The sequence below is a fragment of the Pithys albifrons genome, chromosome Z, assembly GCF_047495875.1.
Source record: "Pithys albifrons albifrons isolate INPA30051 chromosome Z, PitAlb_v1, whole genome shotgun sequence".
Lineage (NCBI taxonomy): Eukaryota > Metazoa > Chordata > Aves > Passeriformes > Thamnophilidae > Pithys > Pithys albifrons.
In genome coordinates, this window is record NC_092497.1 from 11284607 (window position 1) to 11302460 (window position 17854).

The 17854-nt window shown below is 42.6% G+C and overlaps 2 protein-coding genes across 3 annotated transcripts in view; one reads left to right on the top strand and one right to left on the bottom strand.

Moving 5' to 3' along the window:
* The window catches only part of GOLPH3 (golgi phosphoprotein 3), a 32112-nt gene extending 21194 nt beyond the window's left edge, over nt 1-10918 (bottom strand). Inside the window, exon 1 of the mRNA XM_071580520.1 lies at nt 10544-10918. Coding sequence (XP_071436621.1) covers nt 10544-10759 — 216 coding nt within the window. The 5' untranslated portion in view covers nt 10760-10918. The remainder of the gene's footprint in view (nt 1-10543) is intronic.
* On the top strand, nt 10892-17011 carry LOC139684505 (uncharacterized). Of its 2 annotated transcripts, none has more exons than XM_071580522.1 (2): nt 10892-11616; nt 14486-17011. In XM_071580522.1, exon 1 carries the CDS (start codon nt 10931-10933, stop codon nt 11588-11590), a length of 660 nt encoding a protein of 219 aa, XP_071436623.1. In that variant the 5' UTR covers nt 10892-10930; the 3' UTR covers nt 11591-11616; nt 14486-17011. The 2 variants fall into 2 exon arrangements, with proteins under 2 accessions (XP_071436623.1, XP_071436622.1); XM_071580521.1 differs by having other exon boundaries at nt 10892-11590.
* The last annotated feature ends 843 nt before the right edge of the window (nt 17012-17854 follow it).

Sequence of the window (17854 nt, forward strand, 5' to 3'; positions counted from 1 at the left end):
ACAGTTTCAGAGAGAAACACCTGGGGGAAAAAGCAGAAAAGGAAACTGAGGACACAATGACATTCCAGTTTTTTGCTGGTTTGCCAGCACAAGCACCTCTTTCGAAACACTTTTTTCCTTGAAGAGAATAATTTCAGTTTTACCAACCTTTTAAATCAATGTCTCCATATCTCTTTTTAACCTTGCACAAAACCACGTAATTAGAGAAGGTGCCTCCTCCCCGGTGTCTTCAGTTTTAGCCCTCTGAGGGCTAAGCCCAAGGCAGCAGTTCCACCAAGGCTGAGCTGCTGCTGAAGACAAAGCCTCTTATCCCTCCATGGAAGGACATTGCTGTTCTCCTGAGACCACAGCAGCATTATCAGCCAGATAAAAAAGTGTTCTGTCCAAGAGCTGATGGTCAGTGTCCTCATCTGATTCACCAGGTTGGTGAACAAATTTCAGAGATATCATGGGAAAGGGAAGAAATGTGGCTGGGAAACGCAGTAAAAGACAAGAGCATCCCTTTCAGTGACAACCTACACTTGAATCGATGAACTCCATTCAAAACCTGAACAGTTTTCACAACCTGAATAGTCACAGATAAAACTATTCACTTAGTCTTTGGGATAATGAACTGGGAGCAAGAAAAATAATAATTGTACATTACTGGAATCCCTGTATTGAAGCTATTCTGGGTAAAATCTGCTCAGAAAATACAGAAAGCATAAAGCTTAGAGTATCATACACTATGTTCATCATTACCTTCAGAACTCTGCTTTGGACCTTGGCAATGATTAACCTGATGACAAAAAATTATTAGTTAAATTATTTAAATCTGCAAGAAGAGCAATAGCCTCCCTTTCCAACTCTCAGAAGCAACAGCAAGTTCTTTTAGGCCTATTATTAGCTAACACAAAGCACAGACAGAACATAATAATCTAAAATCATTGTCTGTCACCCATTTGAAACCTACTGCAAAAGACAGGCAGAGACAATTTATCTCAAAATACGTGCTGTGGCAAGTCGAATTTCATAAAGGACTTTCAATTGCAATAGAACTGTCACTTTAGTCAAGATGTTCCTCTCTGAAGTGGTAGTTTTGTTATCTACAGGGAGACATCTGAGGAGGATAGGAGGGAAGGAGCAGCAGCATTCGGGGCCCAGGTGCACTGCAGCAGGTCAGGAGTTATCAGGAACTCTGATCTGCCACAGTTTTCAAGTCAGTGTCTGTTTCCTTCCCCTCGCACCCCATCTCCGACCCAAGAAACAGTAGCAAATAACTTCACAACTTTAATCTGCCTCACAGCTATGACTGCTGATGACAAACAAAAGTGACAAACAGAAATGCTGGTCAATACTAGAACTCCTCTTGGGCAGCCAGCCAGCATTTCATCCACCTCAACAACGTCCTTATACAGACTTTATAAACCTCTGATTCAGCCTCAGCAACCTTAGATGGAATAAACATACAAAGTACCATTAAACTCCAGTGAGAACTGATTAATCTCTTTATCAGTCATCCCTCAAAGATCATAGAACCATATCCTATATTCTGTCTTCATAGTCTCCTTTGGACACGCTCTGATAGACTTTAAACTTCACGCAGTTGGGGATTGCCTGGTCCTCTAATTTGTTGAGGTCTCTCTGCAGGATCTCTCTGACTTTCAGGCAGCCAACAGCTCTGCCTCATTTAGTGTCAGCAGCAAACTTAGTAATAAGACACAAAAACAATAAAAAGATAAAAACAACATGTCCAAAACTTGTGAAAGCTAAAATGTTCAACTAAAACATTTGCTAGAGGAATACACTGAATTTTCTCACATTTCAAAGGAAAAATATTCAAACTTCAAGTCATTTGCAATTAAAATAAACTGGATTCCTCTTCACATCAGACTACAGGTGTTTGTCAGCCTAAACCTACCGAGCTCCTTACTGCACATCTGACCTTTCAAGGGAGCCATCACCCTCTCAACTCAGAAGGTTGCAGGAACACCTAATAACACATCCCAACCTATGAAACTTCTGAAAATTACTGTTTAAAAAAGAAATGCATGCCAGAGTCCCGGAGTGTTTATTACTGGAATACTACAATGTGAGGGCTTTGATGTCTCTGACTCCAGTCCCTCTTGATTTCCACTTTTGATGCAAATGAAATCATTAGCCATTTCACTGGAACAGAAGAGGTTATAAATAGAAGATAAGCCGGCAAGGGAAATCTCTGGAGTTCTGACAACCAAACACTAGAAATACTTTAGGAAAGCACACACACACATCCTGCAAAGTGCAGTACTGTTGACAAGAAACTTGTCAGGTGTTTGATTAACCTGCCACTGCATTTAAGAATAAATAACAAACAGCAACTGCTGTCAGCTGGTGAAAGCACTAAAGCCAAATGCTACTGCCCACTTTTTCAAGCACATACACAGGCATATGGTACACACACACCTCTCACCAAAATGAATATAATAAACCCCCCTAACTGTGCTGAGGAGAGGACAACTAACACACGCACACTGCTGAACCCTCATGAGACCTCTGATTAAATCAACGCTTAAAGAGTCTGACCATTTAGAAATGAAAAGACAAACTTAGAAGCCCAGCAATTATCATGATTAAGTGTATACACAGGCAGATAACGACTTCAAATATTTGCATGGCTCTTGCAAAGCCACCTTTCATCACAGTTCAGTCTCTGTTCTTCATACTGGTGCAAAATAAAGTTTAGTCAATAGCCTTTGATTTCTGCCAACTGATTTCTACTCTACCAGGTATTGCCACTAAGTGTAAAATCTGATATTTATTTGAAAGAAATGTCTAATTAGAACTGGTGCCTAATACTGCAAGCCAGACCTTTTACTCAAACAACCAAGTCTCCCACGATAGTAAGCAAATGCAGCAGGATCAGAAAAACAGCCCAGACCCTGCTAACCACCCAGAAGCTTATGCGTATGTATGGCCAGACCTCGTGAACGAAGATTTGGGCAGGGCTCTCCCCACATGCACTTCCAGCCTGCACAGTGGATGTTTTAGGTGAGGCACAGCATGTGCAGAACTGGCCCCACCGTTTAAGTCCTGAGGTTCATCTGCCACGGCCGAGCGAGCTTGGACAGTGTCAGGGAAGCCCTCGGGACTGTCACAGCACCCGGTACTGACCGGGACTGACCCTGCTGAGCATCCGAGATCTGACGGGATGAGATGGCAGGGAGGCATTTACTGCCAGGGGACGGTCCCCACTGAGACTCGAACTCAGGACCTTGGGATTCAGAGTCCAGAGTGCTCTCATTTACACCACGGGACCGCCCACATCCAGAATCTTACAGCACACACTTTGGGCATATTTATTGTCTCCTGGTGGCAGGCTGACACTGGCTGAGTCACTCACAACTGCCTCCCCAATCACCTCAGCAAGATGAGGGGAGAGAACAGGAAGAGAAGTGCAGAAACAAAACTAAGTGATGTGAAACACTTGCTCACCACCTCCCACAAGCAGATAGATGTCCTGGCAGCCCCCAAGCTACGACCACCCATCCTGCTCTCTGCCCTCTCTTTTAGTTGCTGACCATGGCACAGGTCAGGGTTCCCTCTGGTCAGCTGGGTCTGCTCTCGCGGTTGCCCCACTTTGCACAGCCCAACCCACCGACACTGGAGGGGAGGGCAGAGCATGGCCCCGACGCTGCAAACACTGCTCGGCAAGAGAAAATATGGGGTGTTATCGACATTGTTTTGATCAAAAATCAAAACCACAGCACCATACTGGCTGCTATGATTAACTCTATCCCAACCAGGTCAAGTACACTTCTCATTTAAAAAAGTAGGAAAAACTTAAATCTGGTTTGTCCTTCTAATACAGATGAAGCAGGTCTGTTATTGCCTGACTAAATAATACATGGAGGTTTCACTAACTTTGATGTAACTACGCCACATTAATTAAAAATACAATTCCCTTCCCTAGGCTTACAAATACAGTTGTACCTGCACTCAAATAAAACAGCCACCCCTCTCTTCCACCTTCTCTTCTACAGCAATCACAATTTAAAACCCTGTGTAAAGCACTGTGTTATTAAAAACTGGAGAGCTGTACAATGCTTAATTTTGAGGAATCTGCATCTGGTCTAATGTGAATGAACTTGCAGAGTCGTATCTTGGGTCTCTAAAAACAAAGTATATGTAAGAGATGGAGATTCCTCTCTTCTTTGTCTGAACCTCCACAGCTGCCTTTCAGTTTGTTATTTTTATACAGGTTTCTCACTCGTTTCGCTTGTCCAGGTGCAAGCAATTTTTAATAAACAGAGCATTTCATAATAATGCCATCTACACATTTTGAGATTTAAAAAAAATCTTCTCACTGCACTGTTCTCGCATTCAAAGGAACAAGTTCTTTCAGTTAGTACTTAACACACAGCAAATGTGAACCAAAAATCTCAGCCACATTCTGCAGAAGTTCCTAAAGCAGATGTCCCATTTATAATATCCAGCATAGGCAAAGTAGTTGTTAACCTTTCATAAGTAATTAATGTGGACAGAACATCCACCTGGCACTTACCTGCTTTCTTCACCGTGCCATGCACCAGCCATACTGAACTCACACTCAATATGTATGGAATGCTTCTCTTGTGGTGAAGACTGACCAGTGTGGAAGTGCCATGGTAAAATTAAGTGTCTGCTGAAATTAAGAAGTGAAAGTGCAATGTGCTGTGCTGTACAAGAATGGTGGACAGTCCATGTACCAAAGCCTGTCAGCCAAGGACTCTGCAAATAACACAACCACATGATGCTCTCTAGTAAGAGTCATAAAGGCAGATGACTAGAAAGTGTATAGTAAAAAAGCAGTTTACAAAAATAAAGTGCTTAAGGGTATCAGCAAACGAAAGACACATAAAAAAGCCCGACACACGAATTTCCCAGTGTGATGAATGAACCCTGTAACATCCACAATTAATAAAAGAGTTGGAATGTAACACCTCTCCAACTACAAAGATCTAGCTTACAAGGAATACTATTTTATTAACTCAACAGTCCATCACAAACCGGGGGGGGGGGGGGGGGGGGAGAAGAGAAAACAGAACAGTGAAATGCAGGATATGCTGGGGGAGGTGGGAAAGACCTGTTATGACAATACTAGTGACAGTACCACACACCTCTGAGGTGCTACCCATGCAGGCTCACACACAGTGCACTGAGAGGAAGAGAACAGACATGCCCTATTTTATGTGTAACCTCAAATATTTTGTCTGAAAAGTGTATGTGAAATCATTCTGCAGTAACATTTCACTGAAATTTATCTAAGACCTGTCCACAAGCCAGGACAAACCCAGCTAAAAGCAGCACTTGGTAAGCTGACTGATTTTTGTTTACTAAAAGTTATAAGAAAACTTATTTGAGAATTTTGTGTATGCAGAGGAAATCAAGCCACACATTTACTCCAGACAGATACCCCTTCTCCAGCAGCGCAACAGAGAAGGGAAATGTGCTGTAGTAACTCATTATTGTGCTGTGAATGAGAAAGTCACTCTTAAATATACTGCCTGTAGGGCTCAGTCTGGACAATTCAGCCTTGCCAGGCAGTCCTGTTACACGGAGCTTGACTCACTGAGATAAAAGCTGCAGTATGACCAAGACAGGATCAAAGAACACCTGAAAAAATGCCATTGTTTCTTTGATATAAAATACTAGTTTTCAGTTTCATTGTAGCAATAAAGAGCAATATTTTTTATATATATTTCAAGCAAACTTTTTAATTAAAGCAGCTTGCTATAGGGAGAGGAAGGAGAGTTACAATGTGTTTTTAGGAGCACTCTGGGCTAAAGCTTTGGTTTTCAAGAGCACTTCAAAGCATAATTGGAAAGGCTTTGGCAATGCTTTTGTCTTTGCCCTACACGAGACTACTTGACATGAAAGAAGGAACTACACCACCCTCAAAGTTATCCACAGATAACTAATACAGATTACCAATGCCAGGGATAACCACACCAACTGCATCCAGCTGCTCCAAAATCAGCACATCCTCCTAAGTGCCCAACAGCAGGATTCACTCAGCAGCACAGGAAAGGGGCACTTTACTGCATCTTGTAGCAAACAAAGGTGGGCTACTCCTCCCACACTTCCTGTCTTTCCTAGCCTGTAACTTATGTCTGGATATGAAATTAAAAAAAAAATCAAAAAGGTAAGCAACTATGAAAGAAAAGATTTTTCACCACAGACATTACACAGTTTGTTGTTATTAGGCCCTGAACAGTTGAGAAAAAGCAAGTCTTTGTCCGAGTTTCAACACATTCATACATCATTCCTCAACTTCTATGTGAATGAATTCCCAGCAGACGCCTCTTCATGTTACCCTTGATGTTTGACTCAGAAATTTTCCACCAAAACTTGGGCACTTCAGAGTTGATGTTCAGACTGTTGCTGAAACTTCTTTTAATGAGGGAAAAAAAATACTGAAAGGATATGAAAAAGACTTTTTAAAACCTAATTATTTGTTTCACAGGCAAAAAAACTGAGACATCTTCATGATGAGTTTCACAGAAATCTTAAAAGCAGGGAAAATTTTGAATGTTTTCAAAATTCCTATTTCACCTTTCACAAAAATACCTTTAAGATTACAATACGAAATTCAGAAATAAACCCAGACATTCATATTTTTAAGAACAACAAATAAACTACGTTTTAGTGCTATGTTGATCAATACAAAACAGCCCATCTGAAGCAGCCAAACCAGCTCTCTGATAGCTTATTTCAATACAATGAAAAATATGGTAAGCAGGAGACCCTCACATGAACTATTTGGACATAAAGCTATGCTGCAAAACCAAATCTTCATCAATAAATCAAGTTTCTGATGGCCAAACATAAGTAACAAAGATCCAAGATAACTTCTGTACCTTACAAAGGGATTTAACATTACTTCACTCCCACAAATGACATTTTAGTCTTGAGTTAAGGCAGGGTAAAGGCCCCAGGAAATATTTACCATTGCAGCAGACGGCAGTACCCAGCTATTGTTTCAGCAGATTTTACATGAGTACTCTTTCAGCAAAGAAGGAATTAGTTACAGATCAAATAAATATTTTATACTAGCAGGTGCCAGGTCTCTCTAGCTGCTTCCATTTGTTTAGCTGTGGCAATTGTACAGAGGAGAGAGGCAGAACTGTGCTGCTTCTGCAACAGATTACCAACTAGTAATGAGACAGAATTCCAAAAATGAAGGGGAAAAATATTTATGTGTACAAAAAAATTAAATGAACTTCAGAGGAGCAACTGTTCCCTAGCCCAGCCATCTGGCAACCTCTCAGTTTTTATGGGACTGAGTTATGAGGTGGCTGGGGGACCTGTGAGGAACAAACTACTCGTACTCATCTCTCAACTATCACTTTTAAATAATCTTTTAGTATTTATCACTCCCTTCTTTTGGGAGCAATGACCTCAGATGCTCAAGCAGGTCTACACAGTAATTCCCCTTTGCTGTGGCTTTGACCTGTTGTACCACAACACTATTTTTTTACCTAATACAGCAAAGTGTTTTACTTCAGTGAGTGTTTTCTACTCCTACAGCAACAGGCTATTGCTCTGCTTTAAATGGATGAACACGACTCCTTTTCCCACATGTATTTCTGAAGGGTTTCCAAATACATGTAGGTGTTCTTGTTACGCTTCCCTGAAAAATTTTAGTAATGTATTTTCTTCTGGTTTATTACCTGCTCCTTCAAGGACACAGCAGCTGTCACGTTATGTAAGTATGCACATATTTCAGCACACGTGCCTTATGCTATCTTGACTTTGGAATACAGAAACAGTTACAAAGAAGATACACATGGAAGAGGAACAGTGGAAAAGAGCAACCAGAATTCATACATTGAGTAGAGCTTAATTAGGCTGAACTGGCGGAGACACGACATTAACAAACAAAAGAGGCCACCAAGAGGTATGTTCAAACGCAGCTAATTGTGCTCACACATTAGGAAGGGGTTTGAGGGGTGGTGTGTTTGTTTTACGGCTGCCAGACATTCACAACAGCAAACCAGTTCTGCACCAGCAACCAGGCAACAACTCAAAGAGTTCTGCTGTGGCTGTTCACAACCATCACTCTGTCCTGGAAGCAGGAGTCACATAAATATGGAACAGTTTATAAACTGAACTCATCAATCCATCACTGAATGGATCTTCCTAAAAGACTTGCTTCTAATAGCAAGGACTCTTCCACCTATGCTTTAAAATCATAAATGGTAGCTCCACATATGTGAGGTATTTTGCATACAATTTACACAAAGTATAAAGTGTTTAACTTTGCAAAAAAACATTACCTAAAAATCTGAAAGCTAAGTTATCAATGCATGAATCTGTGATTTTTTTGAGAGAAAAGCTATTTTTAGGAAACTTGTTCTTTGGCCAAAGGAAAGTCCTTGTTTTTATATTTCTTACTGATATAGTTTTTGGCCAATGCAGGGCAATTTTGCTTCATCCTGTTGGAATAAAAAGGAAGGATGTCACCAGCTTTAAATTTACTGGCTTTCAGTTGAGCTTGTCCCTCATAAACCTGCCTTTACCTGCCCCTTAGACTTTGTATAATTTCACAGTCAATTTACAGACTCCATATTGCTTTTCTCTGCTTCCTCTCTTGAGAAAGTCTCACACAAATGTTATGGAAAATCAATTCTACTGGAAGTAAAGACTTTGTAAAAAGCATTTCCATATGTGTAAAGTAAGACAGTTCTGCACATTTATCATTAGAACAAGAGAAAACAAAACAAAATTATTCCTCTTGGAAAACAGGTCTATAGTTTCATTTCTAGTTTTGAAAGGAGAAAACATGTCAAGTGATTTATGTAGAGTAGTCTGTACACAGGGGTACAAACAGACCCAAAACCAAAGTCAAAACCCAGCACTTCACGTTTAACAAAGCTCAGGAAGGGGGTATGTGACAGTTCCTGCACATAAACCTTCTGCCCCAGAGACAACATTGTCATTCTTTTGTCTGATGTTTACACTGCAAAAGCCCAAGGGAGTTACGAATGTCCATGCCACTGTAACCACTCAGTTCCTTTTTCCATACAAAGGAATACTACATTATCTGCAATCTGTGTCACCACTGCACTTAGCAAAGTGAGATAATTTATAACTTTGATGCACACCCTTGCAAGGCTCGATTTTTAGGCCCATTGTCAGCCATTACCTTTTGATATAAAGACTTGTGCAATATTCTTTTCCAGAGAGACATAATGCTCCCTACCTTGAAATATTTACAGCACAAGGCCCACATATTCAGCAGATTTAGAACACAACCCTGGTAAAAAAGCAAGAGCTGAAAGATCACCCAGTTTATCCCACTTTCTTCAACATAAAACCTCCTAGGAAATCCTACTACAAATCTCTCTTGCCATACCTAATTTACTTTCCCCCTACTGTTCAGGTGTGGAGAGAGAAATGCAGGTAGGCACAAATACTCAAATCAACAGGTGAAAGCCCACACCACTGAGTATCTTATCAGGATACCTTGGCAAGGTCCACCTGCAAAAACAGGGCTACAAGAAAATGGCCTAAACCACACAATCTCTGAGTAAAACGTATGTACAACAATACATCTACACACGTAAAAAAAGAAAATGTTCACCAGGAAAACTATTCTTTATTTTATTCGTTATCAACCAGCAAGTCTATTTTAGATGCAATGCACTGTCAAGGAGCATAATAAAACTTACCAGTTTCCCTCCCCCATTACTGGCCTCACGAACACGCAGAGTTTCAAGAGACTTCCACCTAATCAACGAACTGGATTAAGTAATTTACTTATCATACAAGGAAAAATCAAATCCGTTAGACAACTCATATCTAAAATAAAGATGCATTACAATTCACCATACACCACTACACAGTGTGTGTGCTTCCCACATGGATTGCCTCTTCCAAACGAAACAAAAATCTGACACTGGGAAAAGCAAACCTTCCTCAATGACTTATTCACAGTATCATGGCAAACCACGAAGCTATGAAAAAACACACAACTGTGTAATAATGCCATTTCCTCATTCTGACACACTTCTCGTTACTCAGGCCAATTTCTGTATACAACGCTCCCCCAAGACTGCAAGACATTTTTCACATGCATTACCCTGGAAAGACCTAGTAGAAAGGGCATCCCAGAGCACCTGAGAACACTGGAAGTACCACGGAGTTCCATCTCACAAGACCAAAGGGTCTCCCATATTACAGCCAAGGCTAAAAGTTGTAGCAGAAGAGTGCATAAATGTGCCAGATCCAACCAGGCCTACAAGTCCAACGCTGGCCAGGCTCCCACATCAACGTCCCTGTCTTGCCCCAATGCCTGTAAATGGTCTCCTCATACGGATTTCTATGATAGCTCCTCTGCGAACCCCGCACCCACAGGACGATCCAAACTCTGCCAGGTTCTCCCTCTCCAAACCCCGAGTTTCTCCTCCTCGCCCCATCCCGAACACCGAGCCTGTTCCAGCAACACTCCCTGCCCTGTCCCCTCTGCCCCCAACCCGCAGCGCCCTTGTCCGTCCCGCCGCCCCCGCACCCGCTGTCCCCTCGGCAGCCCCTGCGGCCGCACCTCACGGTCCTTGAGGCCCAGCAGCAGCACCTCCTCCATGAGGGTGAGCCGCGTCTCCTTGGAATCGCCCTTCTCGTCGTCGACGGGCTCGTCCCGGCGCCCTTCATCGTCGGACCCGCCGCCGGCGCCTCGCTCCTTGTCGGCGGCGGCGGCGCTGCGGGAGGCCTCGGTCCGGCGCTGCACCAGCCCGGAGCTGCGCTGGGTCAGGGAAGTCATGGCTGGCGGGGAGGCAGCGGGGCTCGGCGGCGGCCGGAGGCGCAGACAGGCCGGGGCCGCTCCGCCCTACGCGGCCCGGCCGGGGGCACTCATGGGCAGCGGGGCCAGTCCGAGGCGGCCGCGCTGGCGGCGGCTGCTCAATATGGCGGCGCGGGCTGATGTCAGCGCAGGATGTGGCGGCGCGGGGTGGGGGCGGTGCCGGAAAGGGCCCCACGGCTGAGGGAGCGCGGCCGGGCCGGAGCGGGCACGGGCATGTACTCGGACGGGTGTGCTTGGAGAGAGCCGGGAGGGAGCCCGGGGAGAGCCGGGACTGTGCCCGGAGAAAGCCGCGGCTGTTCTTGGGGGGAGTCGGGGGTGTGCCCGCGGAGAGCCGAGAGGGATCCCGGAGTGTGCCCCAGGAAAACCGTTGCTGTTCCCGGGCGAAGCCCGGACGGATTGTACACGGGGGGAGCCGGGGATGTGCCCGGGGAGAGCCGCGAGTGTGCCCCGGGAGAGCCTGGAGTGTACCCGGGGAAAGCCGGGGCTGTTCCTGGGGATAGCCGCGAGTGTGCCCGGGGGGAGCCGGTGGTGTGCCCGGGGAGAGCCGCGAAATGGCAGAGCCTCCAAGGCTGGAAGGGACCCTCAGGATCCCCCGCCCAGCGCCGCCGCTGGGACCCCCACACACGGGCCCGCCTCGCCCAGCGCCGGGGTCGGACCCCTCGGTCACCCCCAGGGATGGAGACTCCACCACTTCCCTGGGCCTGCCCCTGCGTGTTCAGCCACAAGGCCATGTCCTTTGCAGCCCGTTCCAGCCCCATTCCCTGGGCAGGGAAGCGTCCCAGGGCAGGCTAGGTGAGCGCAAGATGGACTGGTGGGAGGTGCGTGGGCAGCAGGGCCAGGGCCGTGTCCGCTCCTGTTGCTGGGCACTGCAGAGGCAGCAGCTCCAGTCCTGTGTCCAGGTCTGGAGCCCTCCGTTCGGGAAGGACATCGGGGTGCTGGAGGGGACCAGAGAAGGGCAGTGGAGCTGGGGAAGGGTCTGGAGCTCCATTCCCGTGAGGAGCAGTGCGGGAGCTGGGGGTGTTTAGCCTGGAGGAAAGGAAGCCCAGGAACGACCTTATCACTCTGGAGCTCCCTGGAAGGAGAGTGTAGCCGACTGGGGGACGGTCCCTTCTACCAGGGAATAAGCAACAGGACGAGGTTGGACGTTTCGAAGAAAATCTTCACGGAAAGGGTGTCTAGACACTGGAATGGGCTGCCAATTCCATAGTGGTGGAGTCACTGTCTCTGGAGGTGTTCAGGGTGTAAGAAATGCTCACATTTTACCAATAAAATTTAGAGGGGACAAAGTCATCAAAGCAAAACTAACCTTTTATTTAACAAATTCAGCTCAATCAGGTGTGTCCCTCTGGCCTAGGAGACAGACCCAGAACAAAAAAACCCAAAACTTTCTATACCCTTTCCCAGCTGAAAGGTCCCTGCCCCCTCTTCCTATTGGCTGGGAATTGGGGTTCACAGTCTGGCCCAGTTCGCCTGCTTGCCCAAGACCCCCCACCTCCTCCAAAGGAGGGAAAAAGCATTGGAAACTTAACTATCCCTTAGCTATTCCTTTAGCTTCAGCAAAACCTTAATTCTGTTTCTAACAAGGGAAAGACTGGACCTTCAGCTGAAGGTTGAACTGTATGATCTCTGTGGGTTTTTTCCAACATCATTCTGTGATTCTGTGTCCCTGCCCATGGCAGAGGGTTGGAACAAGATGATCTTAAAGGTCTCTTCGAACCCAAACCATTCTGTGATTCCATGATTCTATGGAAATGTAGATTTACAAATATACCTGTTAAGTGAATTAAGGTGAACTCTCAACAGTTTTCACTTCAAACTGTAGAGGTGGAGTCCCTCAGCTCTGCTGTCAATGAGCACCTTTTCAAACCTTTAGTCCTTTTGTACATAGCACACTAAAAACTAAAATCTTATTAACACTAAATCCCATATAAGTTTCCAGGCAGTGTATTTTGTTGCAGAATAAAGGTGCTCATGGTGCAAGGACGGTCTACAACATTTTACTTCACAGTTTGAATATTGCATTTGACCATGTTGAGATACATAAACACATGTAAACCATATATTTAATATATAAATAAAATATGTTAATAAATAGAGAATTATTTTTTGTGAGTTGTTGGTTTAGGTTTTTTAACTTGACCCTGTTTACTGAGAGCTCCGAGTCACTCTGGAAGTGACTTTATCCTCCATTGTTTATCACACTCCCATTCCCTGCATCTCTTGCTATTGTGACTTGGTGACAGTTTGGTACAGGATACTAAAGAAGAGCAGATGGTCAATACTGATCCCCAGAGGATCTGGATCACTCTCCCAAGTGTTTGCCAATTGTTCCTCTTCTGTTTCTTGAAGCCTGCTAATCATTCACAGTCCACTTACTGTGTGACTTTCTAACTTTTTTATCCTTCCGATTCTTCTTTTAAGTAAAACGTCCTGCTGTACCAGCTGAAATGCCAAACTGAAGCTTAAGGATATAACATCACTGTAATTTTTATCAAATAAGCATTTGCTCAAAGAGACACCACAATAAAATTACAAGATCTGTTTTCTGGAGGTGTCTTTTCTGAGTTGTAATTAAACTCAATCATTTATTAATTTAGTCCTATGAACCACTTGGATATTTTGCTGAGGATTACAATCAAGATGACAGGAATGTAATGACCTGGGTCATCCCTTTTGCCTTAACATAGTCACTACATTGTCTCTCTTCTTGTTTTTTAGAACTCCAAAGGTTTGTTGAGAATCATAATTAGAGATCAAAAAGAGCTTCCAAGAAGCTCTTTGAAAAAACTGTATGCAAGTTATCCTCACTTACCGATATGGCCTACCTGGCTTTAGTACTGCTGTTTAAATTTTTCTTAAAGTACCCTGTTAGCTGCAGGAATTTAGTCTTTGTCCTGTCTGATAATATTTACCTATTTCCCCAGAATGCAAAGCTGTTTGTTGAACACATATTTTTAAAGCACTGTTAGCAAAATTCTTACATTTTACTTTAGTAATATCATTGTTATGATTTGCCTTGCATCTACATGCAATACCCTGTTTCTTTCTCTTGGAAAAAAGAAAAGAACATTTCTCAATGTCATGCACATTTTCTTTAATTAACAAAACAATTTTATTTCTCCTTTCTTATCAATAGAACACACTGTTTGTTTGGGCTGTTACAGTTATTTTCACTGTTCCACTAGACTAGTGTGGCATTTTAAGTCCTTCCATATTTAGTGCTGATTGCATTTTAAAGGTTAACTGATGGGATGTTATTTAGCAGCTCCTAATTTTTATTTCTCTTTTATTATTATTTGGGAAAAGGACTTATCATTATTTTCAGTTTTGTAAAAATCAGTTTTTAAAAACAGTTGCTAATGATATTATTTGTTTGCTGACTTTTCTGTATTTTGTTACAAAAGGGAACAAATTAGGATCACTTGTAGGTTAATAATTTCTAATTTTGTTGATAAATTTCATTTTTATTAGGGTGAGGTGTACTATGAAGTTCCTCATACTTGACAGTAATTTCTGTGACTTAGAGAATCAGATGTTTGCACAAATTAATTTCAAACAGATGTATTTCTTCATTATTAATTTCAGTTCTAACTCATTATCTGATGAACTTAAACTAGTAAGTTCAGTGTGAATCAAATTAAGAACACTTATACTTGAATTTTGAACTAATTATTTCTTTTACTCCAGTGCAACACTGACAGACAAAACCATAATCTGAATGAAAAGGATGGCAAACAGGATACACTTCAGCCCATGATTTTGTCGATGTTGATCCCTTCTACACAGCTGAGATCTGACATGTTACTGAGGACTGCTTGGCTTGTTGGATACACACCCAGAAGATCCTGTGTCATGACCTTCTTACCTGCAAGTTATTTTACAACAGCATTAGAAAAATATATCTGAATCCTCTGTGGCTCTAGCAGGATTTCAGAAGGCTGTAGCCCTCGACACTGCAATGTGTGGTTCGTGTCCTTTGGGTTGTCACTGGGTGTCTTGTCGGGTACAGGCTTCCCTTCCTCCCCCATCCCAATGCCAGTGGCATCCAGCCTGAGAGCTGAGGCCTGAAATCTTCAAAGCATTCTGTTAAGAAGTAATACTGTAAAAGCACAGGCTGTACTCTGTAAATAATTTTATTCATCTTGCAGTAAATTGACCTTGCAACTCATCCTCTTTTATTCTTAAGCCCATATCTGGCAGAATGCAGTAGAATTCCGAAGGAGCCAGGCTTTTTGAATTGCTGATAGTCAACGGGGAATTTGAAATAAAATAGAAAATAGCAAAGACATGGGTCTTAGACTTCCTTTACATTGTGCTGGTTGCAGTTGCCATGATTTGCTTCCCTGTGGGAGTAGAGACTACTGCAGTCACATCAACAGGAAAAGTGAGTGACAAACATTGCAAGTGTGTGTTGGGACAGCAGATCAGGCAAAGAGAAACTTTATTTCACACCTGAAGTCGGAGCTTGCATGCTCTTAACTATAGTCAAATGTACCACAACTTGGATATTGGGAGCATGACATAGAGCTGTGTAAAGGAAGAAGTTGCAGAAGTCTCAGCTTAACAGACATGCCAGGCCCTGGAACTTCAGACACAGTGCATGAGTCCTAGTGCTGCTGTCACAGATGCTGCTGGGCAGATTTTTCTCCTGAAGGACAATTAGGTTAAATAGGATGTGCATGTTTTGGAATTGACAGCGAGAAAACAGGACTTGTTTTCTCAAAGGTGGCTGCTGGCTCTCATGGCTTCACCACCCAGCAGTTTCACCAATCAAGCTTGTTTACATTCTTGCCTGTGTCTTCCATTCCCTCCCAGTGAAAGTTTGACACTCCCAATTACACCATTACAAAGAAGTATCAGGTGGAGCCATGTTGTGAATCCCTGTAAGGATCTGACCTAAAAACAACAGTCAAGAAAAAGGCCTTGTTCCCCTGTATCATTGCAGGGATCTATGGACAGGGCAGCCTCACATGCAGGCTTGTATCATTACTGAAGGAGCACAAAGTATGGAAACCCAAGGGCCAGGAGCAACATGAGACAGAAATTTCTTACAGCCACGGTCTTTAAAACCATGCTGATTGCAGACATGCTGCTTGAGTGCTAGAATAAACACTAATGCCAGAAAAAAACCTGGAAACAAACTATCTTGAAATTCGTTTTATCCTATATTATCAGGATGATCTCCAAGAACAGGATTTTCACTTCCAATGGGAATCAAGATGTTGAAAGGCACAGCATGATGAGAGAAGGTGGAGATCAGAGATATGAGACATGAGCAGACTAATGAGTGACACTGTTTGTGGGAAGAAACTATAGTCAATGATCAACTAATCATAGAAATCGTGTCTGGTACACAGTGGCCATGTAATAATCTCTCTTTCGGTTTCAGCTGCACCTGTTTTACTCATACTGTTGTTTTGGTTACTAAATAAATCCTTCACCAGCCAGTACAGCCCAGCTGGATTTTTCTTCTTGGTTTTAGGAATGGACTTTCCAACACTAACAGCAAATTTTTCTAAGTAAAAGACACTTATTGATATGACTCTTTCTGTCCATACAACAAACTCTTGTTTGATGGCTTTTAATACCAAACAGTTTAGATATTGTTTAAATTAAAAGTTTATAAAAATCAAAATTCACAAATGGACATTTTCTAATAAACCTCTTTTAAAGCTACTCCCTTAGGATGATTCAACGGCAATGTTTTAGGCTTCTAAAAAATTTGAAGAATTAATTACTACTTTCTGCAGCATAGTTTTTAACTCTGAGCTCATAAAATATCAGATGCAGCCACTAAGTTAGTAATAGAATTTTTCTTCAAAGGATTTTGATTTAAAAACCAGCACATGCTTCTTTTAAGTTTTTTATCTACGAATACAATATATTGTGGATTTTTAGGGAAAGAATGACAAGCATTTTCAGAAGACCAAAGGCAGAATTGCAAAAGTGCTATACACATTTGCTCATTTCAAAAGGATTTTCTTTATTTCAAGTATTTCTAGATCCTATCACTTTCTTATCTCCCAGGGCGTTCAAATTGTTGTATTTTAATAGCATCTTCCTCCTTGTAGCTGAGTGAGGTTGTTCACCAGCAAGAATCTGGACTGGTTATTTTAATATTACAATTACAGTACTGAAATCATGAGGACGAAAGTATCAGTCAAAGTGCTGTTTGTAATTGAGATGTCCTTTCATTTCTACGCAGGGGTCCTGTTCAACCAGCATCACTAGGAAAAATGTTCAGTTTTCTTTCTTAACAGATGTTCACTGAGTAAAATGAGTCCCATAAAGCCTTCCCCAAAACTCTCATTGATATTTTGGCAAAATTTAAATCATTTAATGCAGTGAATTTTATACAAGTTAAGTTTTGAAAAATCTTTATTTCATGTCCCAGTGTAACAAAGGCTTTCCTATCTGTTCCTTGTAATGCATATAAATACTTATCAACTCATTAAAAAATACATCACGCCAGATGGCGCAAAGAAATGTTTCCATAGAGTTGTAATTTACAAGATAAATAGTGATTAGGGCAGCATTGGTGTTGTCTAAATAGAGAGTACTTGCGTGCATTCAGAGTGTGTGTAGTATAAATGTCGATTACTTTTTGTAGGTTTAAGTCTACACCCTCTTGTCATGACCAAAGACCTACACAGAGAGAAGCAAATAATGAGTGGTAATTTTAGAACTCCAGATGTGAGGCAAATGTAGCTATGGGGTCAGTGAGGGAGAAAAATACGGATTCCAGGAACTACTGGTCACATCAGCTCAGAAAAGGTGTGTGAGCAGCTGGGACTGGGGAAATGGAAAAACAATCTAGAAATATTTGGCAGCACTTTATAAAGTGCTTTATAAAGACCTTTATAAAGACTGTTGTAAGAGAAATAAAGCTACATTTTTGAGTTACTTTGCTCCTGAAAAATCAGCCAAATGCATTGCACTCTGTGCTGTTCCTGGCAGAGGTTGCATACCCTCATTTTGCTGGAAGATTTGTACTGCTGGTGGCAGCCAGGAAGTTGTGATCACAGGGAGTGCCAGAAGGTTTTTAAGTCTGACACA

Bases quoted from the DNA above. Each gene is read 5' to 3' on its own strand.
- LOC139684505 (XM_071580522.1), top strand. From the start codon at position 10,931: ATGTGGCGGCGCGGGGTGGGGGCGGTGCCGGAAAGGGCCCCACGGCTG.